Source organism: Chelonia mydas, chromosome 1 (genome assembly GCF_015237465.2).
Source record: "Chelonia mydas isolate rCheMyd1 chromosome 1, rCheMyd1.pri.v2, whole genome shotgun sequence".
Classification (NCBI taxonomy): Eukaryota; Metazoa; Chordata; order Testudines; family Cheloniidae; genus Chelonia; species Chelonia mydas.
The window spans coordinates 229,622,861-229,642,953 of record NC_057849.1 but is presented as its reverse complement, the minus strand read 5'-3'; the positions used below and the strand labels follow the sequence as shown (position 1 = coordinate 229,642,953).

Here is a 20,093-nt window from a genome sequence, read left to right as displayed (position 1 = left end):
TGGAATTCTCTTCAGTTTCTATGCTCCGGTATATCTGAGGTAAATGAATTACAGGAATAAGTTGTGAGAGTATAATTTTCAAAAGTGCCTAAGTCCTATTTTCAAAAGAGAATTAGGCCCAGATCCTCAAAGGTACTTGGGCATTAAATCAATGGGAACTAAGTGCTTAAATACATTTAGGTCTTCGGCACTTAGGAGTGAATTACAATGAAACTTGGGCTCCAGAATGCCTACGGACCAGATTCTTAACGGTATTTAGGTGTTTAAAGATGGAGATAGGCCCTCAGTGGGATTTTTAAAAGCATATAGGCCCCATTGGGAGTTACTTCTGAAGTCACTTGTTAAAATGGGATTTAGGTTCCTAACTCACAAAGGTGTTTTTTAAAATTATACACCTAGAAGAAAACACCAGGTTTCTGTGACACAAAGATAAATGTGTGTATCACATCAGTCACTGCCCTGTGAAATGATGATGAAGAAAAGAAAAATAACTAAAACAATAAGATGACATTTTTCATGAGAACTTATGTTGCAAAATGATGAAAGCCAAATATATTATAAATACCCATTTTGTTCAGAAAACTTTCTGAATGGGGGTGGGGCAGGGGAGAACAGCTGGATTTCATCACAAAGCTGTTCATAATGAATATTATTCCCTGCTCTAGTAATTTCTTTTTACTCACTTAAACTACCCATGCAGCTTCAATAGGATACAACTGGTCATACTCTCAGCAGGTACAAGTGGGCAATGTGCTGTTCACTTAATGGAGCTACCATCTAGAGCTGAGCAGAAAACATGTTTCCCATCTTGCAAGAAGTTTCAAGATTTTTGAAAAGTATTTTCACACTGACCTAGCATGAAAAGTCAAAATCTGGACAACATTTTCTAACCAAAACATTGAAAAATGTCATATTGGGTCAACTGATCATTTCACAGCGTTTCATTGTGATTTTGACCTTTTTATTTTACATTTTTTTATTATTATAAGTTAACTTAAATTTCGAAACAAAAATGTCATTGTGACCTGAAAATGGAACTTTCATTTTGAAAATGTTGAAAAGGGACATTTTTTCCCAAACTTTTTTTTCCCAAATCTTTTCTAAACAGGAAATTTGTCAAAATTGACCTTTTCCCATAAACTGTTTTAGTTTTGACAAATCGACATTTTCCGACATACATGCTAAGTCAAAAATTTACTGACAAGCTCTACTGCATTAAAACAACTTAACTCATTCTTTCTGGATCTGTCCCACAGAGTTGCAATGAGCAACATACATGATCCAATGTGCAGATTCCCACAAGATTAAATCCTATACCCATTTTCAGCCAGGGCCCCAGTATATAAGACCACTGGGTAAAATAGTGAGTTGGCTTGTGCTCAAATGCCAAAAATATCCCAATGACACCCAGCTCTTTGTTTCAGTGCCATCAAACTCACACACTGCAGTCAACTGACCAGCTTCCTACGCAATTGGATGATAACCAGTTGACTCAAGCTTCACCCAGAGGAGAGTGAGATGATGCTGGTAAAAAGGAAAAAAAAAAAAACCTTTGATGATCTGGCAGAGATCCCTCTATCTAGGACACTGTCCTCTGCTTATCAAAGTCACGCATGGTCTCTTGACTCCCTTCTATAACTAGATGCCCCAAGCAGCCTACTTTCTCACATAAATACTGTCTCCTTTCCCACAGTAGCCAAAGTGATCTATGCCTCACACCACTAGGCTTACTCATTTTAATTCTGCCCTGAATGTTAGAGCTGGTTTTCAAGAGTATGATGTGTTTTAAATATTACCAAACATTTTTGCCTTTTGATCGTGTGAAGGTAGTAAGGACTCAAAATAAGCGTTCACCTAAGACACCAGCTCACCAAAGGTCAGCCCCCATTCATTTAATCTCACTATTGGGTCACTAATTGGCATCTGACAAACTTGGCAGTAGTTAGCTGTCATATTGAAAACATGAAGGCTCCAAGAACAGCTCATTTCCAAGTAAGGCAGACCTTTTATTTATTTTCATGACATTTGTAAGGAATTGTCCACGCTAGTGGGCATGGACCTACAGTAAAACATAAAAAAGTCCATTAATCTTGAATATAGCTAATGTTTTTCTGTAGCTCTGAAATGTTCAGGCACATGAAGGTTAGGATAATCTAACAGATCAGTAGATACATAACCCCTCTACTTTTCTCCAAGGTACGGTACAACCCCAGCTCATGCCAAAAAAATAATACAGAAACACCTGAGGCATTCAGATTAGACTTCATCCAAAGTCCTTTGAAGTAAATAAAAAGATTCCCATTGACTTCATTTGGGCTACAGCTGAAGCCCGTAAGTGGGATTTTGAATGAATGGAGTGATCTAACACACCCCACGCCTGGGTGATTTAGCTCTGTTTCAAAAACCAGGATTTGGTCATAGTCCATCAAATAATTTCCCCCAAAACTGATTAAAAATTTAGCTAAATTACCAAAAGTATCAATCAACACATCAAAGAAATTAATTCCTCCATTATTTCAGCTGTGTTGTTTTCAGGTATGTGGGAAACAACATTGCATTGATTGCAAATTAGTGGCATTAATCAATGCTGACATCATGAGACAGATCACAGGCAAATGGTTTTGAAAAAAAAAAAGAAACCTAGTTGCTGGGACACAAGTATCCTGTGGCTATTCTTTACTTACATAACTCCAGAACACTTTCTGGTAATTACCATATAACTACATAGCAATGTGAAACATGTCCAGATCAGTGTGGAATAGCAATTAGCTAATTCAAGTGTAATTCCTATATTGCAGCTCAGAAAGCAAATAAGTAAATAAATCAATTGCATAAAAAATGTGTAATTACATATATTTTTGTGCAATTTCCCTATTGCCATTTGTGGCTAGATTCACTACTGGCACAACACCACAAACTTCAGCTGATAACAGTGGTGAATTTATCCCATGATCATTAGGAAGGCTCCCAATCCTGGTAAGAATTACACATGTGCATAACTTTATACACTGTGAATAGTTTGATGGGATTACTCACAGTATATAAAAGATAAGCATATATTTTAATTTTGCAGGATTAAGGCCTAGATAGGTAGCCTGTTGATTGTTCACTACAGTATGAAATATCTCCAGCAGAAATCACCTGCTTTGCTGCTACATATACTAGACGCATTCTAATATTTCATTGATTTAACTGGAACATCAATAGACTGCAAGAGCACTGCAGGTGGATTTCAGGACCAGCAATGTGGTGGTGAAAGAGTCAGCTGCTGTCATAGGTTAAAAAGTGTTTACGTGCAGAGTTGGTTGGAATATGGTGAAAGTTTTTCCATGAGAAGGTTTTGGAAAAATTATCAAAAACAATTCAATACTGATATGATGTCTGGGTCCTGTAAGCTAAGACGTTCCAGTGGTTTTTAAATTTTGAGTGGCACGCAATGAGGTTTAAGATAGGAAATCAGATTTAAAATAGTTTCCGTACTGAACAATAACCTTTAATCAGTTTGCATTCAAAATGCAAAAATGGCTCCAAACTTTGTTCCTTCAGAACACAGGTGGAGTCAGATGAATCAGAATGTTTTGCTTACATAGACCATGGGTTCAAGGGAGATGAATAGGCATGTTGATGCAACTTGAAATCTTTCACCAGTTTAATAGATTGTCTGTTAAGTATCCAGGGTGATCATTGGTTTCTTCTTCAGCTGCAAGACAATAAAGACAAGATATGAGCTGCATGAAAAGAAAAGTCTTAAAACACAGGAAGTTAAGCTGCTAAAGTGACAGAGAAACCTGAGACATAGCCCTATTATATGTAACTATCTGGGAAAAACAGGGGGCTTTGTGATGTAAGTAGTGATGATTATGTTTTCTGTGTTACTGGACATTTAAATACAAGATGATTACCTGCTTGCTAGAAGCCAGGGCTATATATTATGTCAGGATGGAGGATCTTAAAGACAATAAAAGAAACAACATTTCTAGGAAGGAGATAGCAGTGTATTTGTTCTTTCGTTGGGCATTCTCCTTAATCTTTAATCAAAAATAAAAATCATCTAGGTTGAAAATGCATGCCTTACTCTATGCACTCTGACTCTGTCATCCCCTAGCACACTAAAAGGTCATGTTTTTCTGTACGGGGTTTTCATAAAAGCTGTAACCAGACTCTTCACGCAGGAGTTAACGTAATCAGAGTTAAATGATAAATCAGAACAACCAGAAGAGTAAGTTTGGGCGTATAGAGGAGGGGGAAAATACATTTTTTTCTGTTGAGATTTGGGTCATTTAGCAGGGGAAGGCTCTCACACCAGGTATGAGAGCAGACTCTGAAAAATGGGGGGAACATAAAATTCTAAAATTTCTAAGTATTTCTATTTCATAGGTTTCAGAATTTGACCCATTTTTCATTTTCTTGAAATTCTTTCCTCAGTTGTTTCCTCAAATTTTTTTGCTTATCCAAATGAAAACAAAAGTCTATAAAGTTTGAAACAAATGGCAATGAAAAAATTATAGTAAAAAAGTCAATTTGTTGTTTTTGTGGGAAGAATTTTTGTGTGTGTGTGTGTGTGTAAAACTTAGCTCTGATAGCAAGATTATGAAGAACAGGAAGAAGAATGGAGCTAGATGAAAAGGGGGAGCATGGGGAGGAATAGAAAGAAACCAGGGGCCAGATCCTCAACTTGTAAAATGTCAGAACTCTATCCACTTCAACTGAGTTATTAAATTTTACACCAGCTAAAGATCTGGCCCAGGGTCTGTATGGTGGAGTAGTGTAAACTCAGGGAAGATTTAAAATTAAGTAATTTTGAACTGGCTCTTGAAATGAAGGGGAAGCTTGGGGGGGATGAGAGGTTAAATGATTACATAAGCACTGTGTTTGACAGCTATGTTTCTGTAACAATCTTTTGTGACACTAGATCCATGGTCAAGTATGTTGACCACCACAATTAAATCCATGTTGAGTGACATTCACCTTTGTGCAAAGGGCCCACAGAAAACGTACACACCAGTGAAGTCCCACTTTTTATTTTGAGGGCTTAAATGATGAATAGGTTTTGTATTTGCTTTCTGTAAAGGAGGGAATTGGACGATAAGAGTCTTACCTTCCTTTCTGATTTCTTTGCAAAGAAGAAAAGTGCTTAGGGCTCAATTCTATAGGGGGTAGAGTGCTCTGGCCTTAGACTAGCACAACACATATGCATGCGCTTATCTTTAAGGAAGTCCTGTTGACCTGTTTAGGCTATTGATGGTTTAATTAAGCACATCCTGAAGCACTTTGCTGGATTGCAAGCAAAGCGCTCAGCACCTTGGAGGAGCAAGCCCTTAATAAAGATAAGGAATTGGTGAGTTGTGGCAATTAACATTTCCAGCCACGCATGCTTAATCAGGTCTGTCGTATCTCCTATTTTCTGGTTATAAGGCTGACGCTGGTTCCTTTTTACTTTGTGAGCAATAACAAACTGGAAAATACAGCTAACTTTCTTTTACAGGGCTTGAACTTTATGTGGTTTCCCGCTGTCATTAGTAACACACAAGGCCAAATTCACTAGGTTAAGCAGGTCCACCTTCAGCCTGCACACTGTGTACAAGATACTATGTTTAATATTAAGACCTTTCACTCGGTTCTGCCATTTTTGCTCCGGCAAAACCCTCGTTGACTTTTTAAGTTGATGGGAGTTTTGCCTGAGGCAGAATAGAAGACCTGAACACTTTTCTTAATATTAAGCACAACATATTGGGAGTTTTGCCAGAAAAGGACAGGATTGGGCCCAGTACAAGCGCATACATATAGCGTGAGATTCTGTGATGGGCTTGTTTTTACTATGTAAAGAAGGTGTGTTCTTAACTCACGTTAGGTAACCTGAGGCAAAATTCTAGTGAAGACAAGACAGTTTGTAGTGTTCAAATGAGTTAGCAGGTTGAGTAAAAGGCTATGGGAGACTATAGGGTTTACCTTGACTTGCTAACACATGTAAAAACTACAGCCTGCCTTGTCTCACTAGGTTTTTCCCTCAGATTAGCTAACTCGAGTTAAGAGCACATCTTTTTTTCATAGTGAAGACAACGCCGCAGAGGCAGAGCATAGAATTCACTGCCCACAAGAGGCTAAGGGGACTTTAAGCCACCTTGGTGCCTTCCCAATCCTAGGCTGTTCCAGGGACTGGCAAAACCCCCAGCATAATTTACACAGCTCTGGGTGCCTGTCTAAGTTACCACAGCCTCGCGGGGCTTCCTATGGACCACAGCGCTGCTTGGTATTGTCACAGCTCTGCGTGCTGCAGCCCCACCTCCTGCCCCAGCCTTTCCCTCAACATACCCCCTATGCCAGGGCACTGTGGGGTCCTTGGGAGGCAGCTTTAGCATTGTCATCCACAGTGCCTGTGGTGTGGCTTTTAGGGCTTTTTTACATCAGTCCAATGTACCCGGTGTAAAGGAGCCAGAGGCGGGGGTACAGTTCTCACCCATGAACTGTATTCTTCAGAAACAGGAACCCAAAAGAGGAGTTTGCTATTGGAATGTCAAGTCACTATAAACAGTCCCTAGAGCCCAAACAAACAAGTGTCAAGATAACAAGAAGTGAGTCCAGAATTATGGTGGCTAAATTAACCAACAGAAATGAGAAAAGCAAACAGCAAAGCAGGATAAGCCAACATTTATCCTTCCATCAGTTCTCAGATATATGTTCCAATCTCTCTTACTGTAACCTCTAATACAATATACGTGAGGGCATAGTTTGTACTTGTAATCAGCCAAATGAGATCTTCTCAGATTCATTTTAAAGCATTAATAAATAGAGTATTCATAAACCTCTTAGAAGCGCAGAGAGTAAAATAAATGATGCATTTACCTTCTTGTGCTTTCCATAAGGAGTTAAGAAATATTTCTGCAGCCTCCGACAGAGCTATAGGATTTGTGTTTTGGCTGCGTGTTTCTGGAGAGACAAAGCCAACACACTTTCTCAGATCTAAACCTATACCAATGAAGCACAGTTAGCCAATGTGTGTCTGCAAAATTTCTGCATTTCACATTCTGCCCTTGCTTTTTTTTAAACTTTACAACTTGAGAACAAAAGGGACACTTTTAAAAAATAATAATTTTTGTAGGCTGTTTCAGTCACTTTCTATACAATTCTCTGCCTGAAAATAGCCCATTAAGTCACTAAGAGAAAACAACCTCATAATCTTCTTAAAGAGAAGGAAACAAATGTAATTCTTCCTAAAGCCCCCTTACAGCGTGAAAGGTACATTCTCTTTTTGCATACATTTGTTATCTAATTGCAAGGTTCAGTTTGCACCATAAATATAGTCTAAATGAGTGTTTTCTCTACCGTCATAGTTTGACACATTACAGTAATCAAGAACATACCTTTATTTTATTTTACTTTTTGCCAACAGAGAGAGGAAGTTAAAGGGACTGCATGTTCTCTCGCTTACACCAAGTAAATCAGGAATAATTTAGTGTAAGATGATGCATTTAAACTGGCGTTAGTGAGAGGAGATTTAGGCTGTTAGTCTCTCCAATGAGATTTTTGAAATGATTAAGCTATTCAACTCTTAATATTCACTGCTCCTTTGAATTTGATTCTAACAAAACAAAACATTAAAAAGTAGCTTCCCTCAGTTTAATTTTTTCCATTTTCTCCTCCTCCCATGAGAGAATGTTTTGTTTACTGTTAAACTGAAGCTTTCTGCATTTCTTATGCACCTGCTGTTCACATCCACCTGATCAATTCTGATGCACATCATTTTTGGGAGGGAATGAAGGTTATGGAGATGGAATAATATAATAGTTTTTCCCTTTAAAAAAAAAAAAACATTTCCAGATGAGCTTACCTAGCTGCAATCTGTCATAGAGGTCCTTCCTCTGGCTCTCATCTGAGATGAATCGACGTCCCTCTAATAAATCAATGGAAAGGGGGTGAAAACAAAGCACCATACCCATGTGAACCATAACTAGAGATCCCTAAAATAGTAATTTCAAACTGTTTTATAATAACATTTATACAACCATACAAACTTTCTAGTGATATATATCTCCATCTGTCTGAGATCCGTTGATTTCAGCGCAATCTAAATCATAGAACAGAATGTTTTATCGGAGCTACATTCTGTTCCAAAGGGCTGATGATTTTTAGCCTTTTCCATTGTTTTATTAACTTTTTTTAGGAGTTGCAGGTGAAATTTACCAGCCTCTTTCTTCACATGCCTTTGCTGTGCTACATCCCTGACACACTATAAATCAACTGCTTTTAAAGGAACATTGTCATTTTTTTAAAAGAAAATATGTGATACTCAAATTACTTTGAATGTGTCAGTAATAGCAATAACCAGATTAGTAAAATTACAACACATTATTAAAAATAACAGTTTGTTTTTAAACCAGGGGCCAAATTCTCTGCTGGCATAAATGGAGGCAGCGTTCTTGACTTTGGTGAATTTTCTCCCATTTGCACGAGCAAATATTTTGGCCCTTAATTTATTTTTTAAAATTATTTATGCTGTTTGCGTTTTGCATTTCTATGAATGTAGACTATGAAATTGATTTTTTTTTGTCTATAGGAAATTTTACTGTTTGATTCTCATTGCTGTATTGTTTGGGTGGCAAACACAATCCAAAATGTTTATTTTGTTGTTGTTGTTTTTTTTAAAAAAAGCTGTTTCCATTGGATTGTTTAAAAAATGGTAAAATTTCCATTGGATCTTAGTTTTTTTCTTTAAACCACAAAATTTCAATTTGGATCAAAATTTGATTATTAAACACTATCCCTTTAATGCTGGAGTAACAAAAATAGATTCATTTACAGAACGCACTACCAAGATATAGGTAACACTGTCTTTCAATCCTTGATAGCAGATGTTTCTTGTGGTATGAATTCCCAGCACAAGCCAAAAGGTTTGCATTAGAAAATTCTGCTACCCTGTTGTTTGTGGAGATGCTTTAATAAAGCACAGGCGAGAACAAGGAATAATTAAATATATCGAATGTATGTTAAGTCTTTTAAAAATCAGTGTCAGAGGGGAAAGTTATTTTTTCCAGTAGATTTAACAAGCAGCCTGTAATTACATTCCTTTTGGAAATGTTTAAGCATTTTTTTGTTCCAAAATTACAATTGTTTTTCTTCACAAAAAACAATAGCAATGTTTTCAAGGTAAGAAGGGATCACAGTTAACACATCCTTATGATCCTTTGAGCTTCCATCTCCACTCCCCTCCCCTGCTATTTACTACCCCTCAGTTTTCCGCTTGTGTTGAATAAAGCATATAAAGAACAATCCATTGGTAGAGACGTTGCATTCCTTAAAGCTGAAATAGCTTGGGACTTACGTGCACCCTTTAAATAGAGCATAGCCTGAGGAGTCCAGTTTCTTCTTTGGAAGTGACCCTTCACACCAAAGGAGAGAAAAGTGATCTGTTATCACAGCCCCGTCACTAACAACAACAACCACCTGTGAGAGTTATTAATGCATGTACATTCATTTAGATAAAGCACTTTACCTGAGGAGCACTCCAGGAGTAAGAGATGAAAGAAGCTGCAAGGAACAGGGCCATGGCAGGAGCTGTCAGTCTACGTAATCCCTGCACAGGACAAGCAACCACAGGGACATGAGAAATTGCATCCTTTCTGCTCAGGCATCCTCTCTGCTCAGCTTCATCTTCTGATGTTATTCCAGACCCCCTTTGCTTCTAAAATCCCTCTCTTCCACTGATTACATCACAGCCAAGCCACATCAAATTTAAGGAGAGGTTGGATATTAATATCAGACCATGTGAAGTTCCCTTATGGATGTAAATTACCATTGACATGAGAACTTTGCATGCTTTCTTTTACAAATATGCAAGGTCCTCAGACACTGCGGTGATGGACACGGTCTGTAAACCCAGAGAGAGAGGTTAGATAATATAAATCACCAGTTTACACTAAACCCTTGATGATAATGAGATGATAGGCAAATATTTCTATATTCCAATGTAGGGGACTTGGCATTTTAAAAACAGTAAGACAGATCACTGCTTTCTCGGTAAGTAACCATTGTTAAACTTAGTGTCAGATTTACATTAACCAGGATATTGACTGATCATACAAATGTTATTGTCAACACATACTAAAATCTTGGGTTTTGCACACTGACCCAGCACTTGCAAAGGAATATACCAAACACAAATCCTAGGTAAAGCAAGCTGAATCTCTACTTTGTATACACAAAGCAAGCCTTGTTTTTCATGCATTGATGCATGTGACAAGTAAGTGATAGCATACAGCTATCATGACTCACAGATGTTTGTTTGATCCTGTCTGTTTTAAAAGTTGTGCTATTAATGGCTTCATCTGTTTGGTTTACAGTACACTGAAAATCACCATAACATTTCTTCTTGTTTTCTAACTTAAAAATAAAACCTTACAAACCACCCCCGTTGTTCCTAAAATAATACATACAACTAAAACTATAGGAGAAACTACTATTTACCAAAATGTTTCCAAGTATCAAAAGCTTCTGACTTACCTTCATACTTAGTTCCCCTGTAAATCAGTAGTCTTGGATAGGGTGAGCTAGGATTGTGTGTTAAGAGATTTGATCTGGTTGCAATTTGGGGTTCCCTTTTTAAGTCTTCTGAGTGAAAATCCCCACCCCCTTTACAGTAGAGTGGAGGAGTCTAAAGGGACCTCTTGTCAGCCCTGGCGATGGAGAAGTAGAAGGTCTGATGCCTCCTCAGGGGGACTTGCAGGGAGTCAGGGAAATGATTGAAGGGCGGACCCCACAGACATGGAGATTCACTCCATTAGCCAGGCGACTTTCTGAATACATCAATATCACCGTCAAAACTTCTCCCACAAACTTCCCAGTAAAACCTCACTGTCATGCAGGACGATCAATAACTGCAGCCAGGAGCAAATATTAATAAGGATAACGAGCTCTTGCTTTGGGTAACCTATCTATTGTGTATCAGGTTGGCGTAGATTGCGGCAACTAAAAAGCGATCCTGCCGAAAAGTTAGTTAATTATTTTCAAGCGTCACAATCTGCCAAGGTGTGAGACAAGAGAGACTGAAAAAAGCCAGTGTTGCCAGTTTTAATGCTGGCTAACATAATAGGAATAAGTCTCTTCTTTTTTTCTGTCGCACTCTTGCCTATTGTTTTGTCACAGCCAAGCAAAACCAAAAGGATAAGTAGAATTTTTAAACCATTAAAGCCTTACTTCCTTTGCAGTCTTGACAGTCACAACTACATGGAGGGGCTGGAGTAAAAGCCCAGTTCATGGAACAGACCTTCCTTGAGCAGGTAGAGCCACAGAACAACCCAGACAACCATGAAAGAACAGGAATCTGAAGAATTAGGTGTCAGACCCTGAAATGAAGGGTCCTTGTATAAATGATTAATAGATGTTACAAGCACATTAAATACATGACAGGTATGTGTTACAGATTACTATAAGGACACTAGTAGATGTAATAGAATGATATAAAAATTGGCCTATTGGATTCTATAGCAATCTATAATATTTGAGTAAACATTTGTCAAAACATCTATTCATCATCAACCCTGTATAAACAATGTACAAATACACCCTTTATATAAAGAGTGACTACATCAGATACTGGTCACTCTCAGTGACAAGATACTGAACTAGATGGATCACTGGTTTGATCTAGTCTGGCAATTCCTATCCCTCTAGGGAAGGGAGTAAATATTCTTACATTCTAATCCCAGCTTCAGTACCAACTGCCTGCATGGCAAGCGTCTTCACTTCGGTGCCTACATTTCCTCATCTGTAAAATGGGATCAATACTTCCCCAACAGGGGTCTCGTGAAGGGAATGTCCAGAGAGCCAAGTGAGCAGGTGAGCAATAGAAGAGGCAAGAATAATAGTAAAAATAGTGCTGTTCTCATGGATAGGGTTGTTACTGTGCATATTTATTAGGTGACCGGGCCTGCGGCCAAAGCAAAAAGAGTCTTCCTAGCTTGTGATAAATATGTGCTCGTGTGGAGACATGGGTGGGCAATGTGCAGATGGATTTTGTTAAGGTCCCTACCTTTGCTGACTTTTGGGCTTCTTTGGCCGTGGTTGCCCTCTTCAAGGGCTGCCTATGCCAGTACTACGCTTAAGCACAATGCCACTAGTAGGTGGAGAGCAGCCACACTTTTGCTGAAGGGGGACGCAGTTACGTCCTCTGGGGATGAGGCTGTGGCTGTAGAAGAGTCAGACTTCATGACAGATGCTGGGCAAGGTTGGGTAACAGTGGTACAGAGTTGGGGTCCTAGTTGTGTTGTGGGTGCAAGAAATAAGGGGGCAGCTTAGGTTATGTCCTCACACAACCAAGGTGGTAGTGGTGGAACTGCATCAGCAGTCTGTGTATCTGTATCTTTTAAAAAAGATAAGTCACCATGCACCCTTAACTGGCAGAAGGGATTCTACTTGCATCTTCTACGAGTTGAAGTTTCTAATCTTTGTCAACATCTTCTTGTCCATGACAGAACAGGGACACTCCTCTGGATGTTCAAGCCCTGGTCTTAAAGAGGGGCTTTCTGGGTTGCATATCATTTAACAATTACACACACAGAAATGCTAAAGCTAGGCAGTAGCCATTCATTTATGTGGTGTAAAAGTGGCTCGGTACAGTCTTTGCTTCCATTTATACTGCAGAGACAAAATTAAAATTCTGCAATAATCAGTAGAAAATTAAACTCATGTCTACAGTATTTCATCTGTGGATACAGACAGCCAAACTGTGAATATTTTATAAAACAGATGTAGGAGCAATGAAGATTGTTGGTATAGAAAGCTGAGCCTGATTCTCCCCTCACTCATGCTGGTATAATCTGGAGTCCTTGTGTAAAACTGGCATACAAAAGGAGAAAGGGAGACAAGTTGAACGTTTATTGTTGTTGCTATATCATCATCAAAATAAATTACTACTTAGCATTTTTAGTCTCAAAGTACTTAACTAACACTGAGTCTTTAAACTTCACAAAACCGCTTTGATGTAAGGAATATTATAATCCTCACTTTACATATGAGGAAGTGAAGCACAGTGAGACTTAGGGTAAAATTTTCAAAAGTGCCTAAGTGATGTAGGCGCCTACTTACCATTCACTTTCAATGGGTCTTACAATCCTAAATTATTAGGCCTTTTGAAAATTTTATCTCAAGTGACTTGCCTAAGGTCATACAAGAAGTCTGTGGGCAGAACTGGGAATTGACCGCTGGACTCCTAAATCCTAGTTTAGTGCTTTAACCTAAAGACCATCCTTCCTCCCTTTATAGCATCTTTCATGCCACGATGCTTTACATAGTATATATTTATACTGTCCACAGAAATGCAGCCACCTCTACAGTGATATATAGCATGTGTTTAACAACACTAAATAATATTTTCGGCTAGGAAACATACAACAATATGCATGCACTCAGGGTGCTTGCATACATAATTTAGGCACATACAGGTGTGTGTGTGTGCAAATATATGCACATATCTTTGAAAAATAAAATATTCTATAATTGGGGTATGGATCATAACACTTTAAAATGATACGTGTTTTTTCTTTTTGTTTTGACAGCCCAGGTTGATGAGTACCACATCAAATGCTTGACATTAATCCTGCCATTTCTTAGCAGATTCACATCAATGAGTAAGTGGCTTTGGCAAGTAATCAATACTCTGAGTGATGGAGAGAAGCTCCCTCTGGCAGCAGGACCCCCTCATTAGAAGAAGCATAACATATGCTTATTCTGAAAGATGTTCTAAAGGTCATTGACCTGCCTACCATGACATTGTAAATAATGAAACCCAAGACTGTGACTGAGCTTGAGTTCTGAGAGACTTGGAGGAACACATCTGTGAGGGATTGTTAACCACAGGGTTCTGAGCCACACAGCCAAATTCAGGGCATATGTCACCTATTGCTGTGACCACTGTCTATCATGCTGACCGGTATTGTCCCATTGTTTCCTTGTGCTCCCCGATCTGTCTGTAAACAGTCTCAGAGGCCATCTTTTTACTCTGTGTTTATACGGTGACTAGCACAATGGGGTCTGGTCCATGACTGCGGCTCCTGGGTGCTAGAGTATACAAATAAATAATAATCTTTACTCTACACCATATTTTCTGTATACGAGCAGTGTTGCCAACTCTTTGATTTTATCACTAGTCTCATTAAATTTTTAAGTGTTTTTTTTTTAAAGCCCCAGCTCCTGTGTCATGGGAAAATTATGGGAGAATCTCAGCTTTGATTCTTTTAAAATAAGTTCGTTTCTAGCCCTCGTGGCTGGGGAGAAAAGCTTGAAAATTTGCAGAGCGCCCAGTTTCAAAAACTCAGAGCCTAAGAAAAGCACCCAAAAATGTGTTATTTTAAAAAAAATCTCATGATTTTTGAGTAAATCCATATTTCTGGGGGCCCGACTTGTGATTTTTTGACTGTTTGAGGTATCAGTGCCTGATTCCAAGTCCAGTGCTTTAGTTACATGACAATCCTTCCCTTTGTCCAGAGGGTTTCTGAAAGGGGCTGTACTGATCACCCTGGAGGTACAAGTACAGCGTAAGCAGCAGCACTGCAAGCTTCAGAAAAGCCAGTATGCTACTTGGTATTGCTTATGTATGTATGTAAAGGCCCAACATATGAGAGCAGGGAAGTAATAGTCCCTTTGTTTAGGGCGCCAGTGTGATACTCATGTGGAATACTGTGATATGCCTAGGATACAATAATTCCTTTTAGTAAAGGGGAAGTTTAAGCCAAATATCAGGAAAATCTCTCTGCAAGAAGTAGAATGCTACAAAAAGTTTCAAGAAGTTGCAAGTTGGAAAAGGGCAGCTGACCACCAAATCCTAAGAAATATGTAAGTGCTTTTGTGGTATTCGTTGGCTCAGAATAAACTCTTTAAACAGGAATGATAAAGGATTGCACGTAACATCACAGAACACACACTAGAGAAGAAACGCTTCTGCAATGACAGAAGCACCTAAGCCCCAGGAGTCATTTGACCTTTGCTTCCCTCCCCGTGAACCTGGCAGAAAAGATTTTTGTCTTTGTCAAGAAACTACCTGGATGGATACTGACCAAGCTAAATGTTAGTTGTGCAGCCAGCCTCTCTTGGCTGAGTAGTCCATTTGTCACACAGTCTCACCCAGGGAGCCAGACAAGAAATGCTGTCAAGTGGCTTGATGCTAACATTGGATTGCAAACAGTGGATTAAACTGGAACTGAGGCAAATGGCACAGACTTCTCAGTTTCACTGAAGGGCTGAGGGATAATGGGACAGCTGGGTCTTGTTACTGTATCTTGAAAAGGCTAACCAAAATTCTTGTCGAACAATATCAATTCAGAGAGGTCCACAAAACATACAGCCATGGGGTACAATTTAGCTTTTCTGCTAAACTCATTTTAGACTCATTTTTGTTAAAAAGGCAAGAATATGGATGTTGGGTAAAATTTTCAAAAGCGTCTCAGTGACTTAGGAGCCTAAGTACATTTTCAAAAGTGACCCAGGCATTTATGCCCAGATATGGTAGTTGGTAGCTAAATAAATACCTTTGAGGATGTGGGCCTTAGTAGCCCAAGTTTCATTGACTTTCAATGAGACTTACTCTCTTAAATGCCTAAGTTGCTTTTGAAAATGGAACTTAAGCTCCTAAGTTACTTAGACACTTTTAAAAATTATTAACACTTACTCTTGTCTACAGTAAATGAAGAGCACAGTCTATTTTAAAACATGTATTTGATTTGCATCATGCAGGCTACAGGATTTCTACCAAAACAGAAGCTTTTTAAAAAGCTTTTGTATACCTTCCAAGTGGTAACTGTAGTATTAAAAATTTGCTATTTGAAATAGAAGTGGGGTGCTGTTTAGGTTGGTTCTGTTCTTGAGGTAGAAGCCATATGTCTTGTTTAGTCTGGTGGGAGTCTACCCCTAAGCAATGTACTGGACAACCAGATGTATAGATAAATAAAACTAATTTTAATACCTAGTCGTTTTGTTCCCTGGGTGTTTTCCTTTCTTTTCTTCAGAAGGAAATAAACAAAATAGTTCAACTAATCCTAAAACAGTTCCATTAGTCCTCCCACAGTGCCTGGTAAAATCTTCCAGAATGCCCTGATTCTGGGATCTGAGCTGGTATTTGTGGGAGCGGTAACCAGCAACTGAGATGGTTATCTAAGTGATATCGTGGCTTCAGGGCAAAACTCAAACCAAATAGGTGTGATGGTGAGCACACTGAACCATTTTGCTTAAACTGTTCCTGTACAAATGGTTTAGCTCTCTAGTATTGGCAAGCCTACAGAGACTTTCCCAGTATACATGAAGTAAATATCCCCCAAAATTCTAATCAGTTTTTAAATCAGTTGGAGCTATGGTATAAATTAGATCCTTGTGCTCCTGTAATCAGTTCCTGGTGTACCTAATGGCTCCAACTGGTTAGCTGAATTAGTTTTAAACCTAGTTAAAGTGTAGACAGCAGGCCTTAATGGAACAATACTGCTTCTAACAAAGGACCTGACCCAAAACCTACTGAAACCTTTGCAATGGAAACAATTGAAAGACTCTTAACTTCAGAGGATTTGGGATCAGGCCCTGTTCCAGGAGGGTGGGCAGGGATGAGCTGGTTGGTAAAATAGTGCTCTTTGATTGCTGCACTGACTGTCACTATCTGAACTGCCCCTTGGTGAATAAGCAAGACACAGTGTTGCACTGTAGAGGAATTTCAGTAAAATATTTCCAAAGCTGTGATAGGTGAGGGAAGGTGTGCCGGACATCCCGTGGGACAGCAATGTTATTAAAGCACTCAGGGATTCCTTCTTTCTGCCATGTTTCCTTGTAGCATAGCCTTTCTACTCAGGCTTTTTGATCCACGTTCCAGGATTTGCCTCATTACAAATATGAGAAATTGGCTAAGCATGAAAGTACCATTTCCCATCAATCCTCTGCCCCACCCCTCTGACCTTTGATCCTCCACGGGGACATGCAGGTACAGTCCCTTTCCCTGGCCAGTAGGGGTAGCAGGCAGAAATTCCATAAGGAAAAACTCTGACCTAGGAAGAAAGATCACTCTAGGGAAACAATGGCCACGTGGAAACTGGAAGCAGCAGGGAAGCAGAATGGTGGGAAGACTGCTGGGGAACAGTGTGCAGAGCAGGCTGCAGTGGAAGCTGGAGAACCATGTGTGATAAGGTTGTGACTGGTGGATATTGTAACTGGGTCAGGTCTGTGAAGAACCTGTAGAGAAGCAGCAGAGACCAAGCAGGGAGCCCCTGCACAGGGGCCCCAGTGAGACACCCCACTACTGACCCTGGCTTCAACATTTACTGGCTGCTATTTGACTCTAGCAGAGACTGGACAGAAGAGGCATCCAGGTACTAGGCCAGAGGAACCCTAAAACTCTAGTGGATTGCTTACCACCCCTCCCCAGGCCCAAATAAGAACTGCTGTTATAATACCTGAAATTGCAACTGGTTAAGCCACTGTACCTTCCCCTTTCTGCCAGCCCTAGTAAAATACCCCGTCATGTACTTACATGCGTGAGTCATTAATGGAACCCACCTGGCCTCGTGCCTATAGGGCCTAACATCAGAAGGGCTGTCCGTGCTTGCCTCCGAGTTGCAGTACACTTGACGCACTATTCGTACCTTCGAGGATCGGTGTACTGTAGCACTGGGCAGCTGTAACAATGACACTGGTCACACCCCAATTGGTGAATTTGGCTGGAAAGGTTAGGGTGCAGATGCCAGAGGACTACTTGGCGGGTTGAAATAAGCCATTCTGATAACAACAGTATTCTCCTGAGCTCTGTTCCCTCTAAGCTGTGCGCGTGTGCGTGCGCACACAGATCCTAAACCCTGCACACACGGCAAAACACCGTGTGCACAAAAATTTGCACAGAAACAAAACAATTTGCACAGAAGAAATTTTTTGCACACGCAGCCTGTCAAAAATTAGAGGGAACATTGCTCCTATGTCCTGAGAGGGGAAATAGAGAGGGAAGTGCTGTCAGAGGTCTAACTTCATACCTTAAGCCTATTCTGGGGGTGGCCAAGGCTTGGACCGCTGGATCAACCATTTTGAATGAGCTGTTGGAATAAATGGCTGGGATGAGGCAGCCAAGCTGGATTTTCTTTGCTTGCTGTTGCAAGGCAGGGCGGAGGAGGTTTTTGAAGGACTGACTCATGGTACCCATCCAAGGGCAATATGTACGGTTACCACCTTTGAAATATAAAAGAACCCAGCAATCACCCCCGACACAAGCCCACTGCAACCGCCAACCTCAGGGCAACGCTATAACACCCCCCCTTCAACAGCCACTTATAGTATCTAGAGAGATAACACATAGAGATAAGATTGATAATATCATGTCTCCTTGCTCCCACATGACTCAAACCCTCTCTCACACACAGGCGTGGTGCACTTGCATGTTGGTGGGCAGACAATTCCTGTAGTTTAAACAGTTTTGATCTGTTACCGCTAAAACTGCGGAAGTGGGAACACTGCAGCATTTTTAGCTGGATGCAGAAACTTATAACGTTAGCTATCCCAGTTTATTGTGATAATAATCTTTAGACCGTGTAAAAAAAACTTGTCAGACTAAATTATTTTTCTGGCAAATACATTAAAAAACCAGCCAGGCCATTCAAATACCGGCCAGGTGGTAACCCTAGTGATATGCATCTTTCAAGCATACTCTCCAGTCTCTAGAGTAAACCACAGACCCTGGGTCGAACTGAGCAGCCTTCAACAACCAGAGACAATAAAAAGAGGAATCTGTCAGTGATTTTGGGTGTGCCCTCAAATGCCTGGCCACTAAGGATATGTCTAGACTGCAATAAAAAACCTGCAGCACTGAGTCTCAGAGCTGAGATCAAATTACTTGGGCTCACAGGGCTTGGACTATGGGCCTAAAAGTAGTAATGTAGACATTTGGGTTCGCAGAGGAGCCCAGGCGTTGAGAACCACTGCTTCATGGGATCTCAGACCTCTGTCTCAAGCCTGAGCCTGAACGTCTACAGGGCTACTTTATAGACCATAGACCCCATGAGCCTGAATCAGCTGTGTAGACAGACCATAAGACATGCCTGGATTATGAAGAGTGAATGAGGGTAGAACTGGGTCAGGCATTTTCCTTCAGAATGAGTTTCCAACGGAAGATGCAGTTTCTACAAAATCAAAATTTTACACAGGAAAATTTCAATATTGCCAAAGAATTTTGATTTTCCATCAGGAAAACTGAAATGCAATATTCATTTTGGGTTAGTTCAACCCAAATCAGAATATTTAGTTGTGTTAAACTGACCTGAAAGTTTTTGTTTTGAATCATTTCTATAAAATATTAAACTGCATTTTCCTACCAGCACACACTGCTGTGGGCTGGGTTCCCTGGAGGAGTCCATCTCTTATAATATAATATGGATTTCCCTCTGACTGAGCTGCGTGAGCCATCATCAGGGTCACATGACTTTAGGGGGCGGGGGTCACTGGTGATGTACTCCAGCCAGGGAGCCTGACCCAATGGAGTCAGGTTTCCAAAGTCCAATTTCAGGAGGCAGGTTTAATATTGAACAGGCTTGAAATGAATGGTCTCAAATTAATACAATAAACTAATATGAAACATTTTACTTTTGGAAATGTGAAAAACATGTCATTTTGATCAAAAATGTCGATGCTTCCAAATCTAAACGCTTCAAAATTTCATTCTGCAAAAATTTCTAGTTTTTAATCCCAATTTGGAAATGTCAGAATGTTGGAATTTCCAGCAGGATGGAAATTCTGGATTTTGGTTAGCTCTGAATGTGGGTTTACTGGCCAGGGATCAATTTGTGAACCTTCATAAGTAAAAACCTAAAGGGCTGGAAGAGGCAATCAGAATTGTTGTAGTACTAGAACTAACCATAGAGGGTCTGTGTAGAGACTAAAGAGAAACCTGGGGCTGGCCCATGCCAACTGACTCGGTCTCAGAGGGCTCAGGCTGTGGGGCTGTTTCACTGATGCGTAGACTTCCAGGCTCGGGCTGGTTGCCTGAGCTCTGGGGACCTCCCATCCTGCAGGGCCCTTGAGTCTGGGCCCCAAACAGAGCCCAGAAGTCTACACAGCAATGAAACAGGCCCACAACCTTAGCCCCA

At 40.0% G+C, this 20,093-nt stretch overlaps 1 protein-coding gene across 2 annotated transcripts; it reads right to left on the bottom strand.

The window, feature by feature from the left end:
* Positions 1-1,130: 1,130 nt before the first annotated feature.
* On the bottom strand, positions 1,131-19,403 carry SPX (spexin hormone). Of its 2 annotated transcripts, none has more exons than XM_043538717.1 (6): positions 19,323-19,403; positions 9,491-9,571; positions 9,320-9,377; positions 7,829-7,891; positions 6,844-6,927; positions 1,131-3,700 (listed from the first exon to the last, which is right to left on the bottom strand). In XM_043538717.1, exons 1-6 carry the CDS (start codon positions 19,362-19,364, stop codon positions 3,642-3,644), a joined length of 387 nt encoding a protein of 128 aa, XP_043394652.1. In that variant the 5' UTR covers positions 19,365-19,403; the 3' UTR covers positions 1,131-3,641. The 2 variants fall into 2 exon arrangements, with proteins under 2 accessions (XP_043394652.1, XP_043394657.1); XM_043538722.1 differs by lacking the exon at positions 19,323-19,403 and adding an exon at positions 10,498-10,728.
* Positions 19,404-20,093: the final 690 nt, after the last annotated feature.

What these genes read in the sequence shown, in the direction of transcription:
- SPX (XM_043538717.1), bottom strand. Translation starts at nt 19,364, where the DNA reads ATGGACTCCTCCAGGGAACCCAGCCCACAGCAGTGTGTGCTG. An exon ending in GCCCACAGCAGTGTGTGCTG is followed by an intron (nt 9,572 to 19,322) that starts GTAGGAAAATGC and finishes TGTCCTGTGCAG; the next exon opens with GGATTACGTAGACTGACAGC. An exon ending in ACTCCTGGAGTGCTCCTCAG is followed by an intron (nt 9,378 to 9,490) that starts GTAAAGTGCTTT and finishes TTTGGTGTGAAG; the next exon opens with GGTCACTTCCAAAGAAGAAA.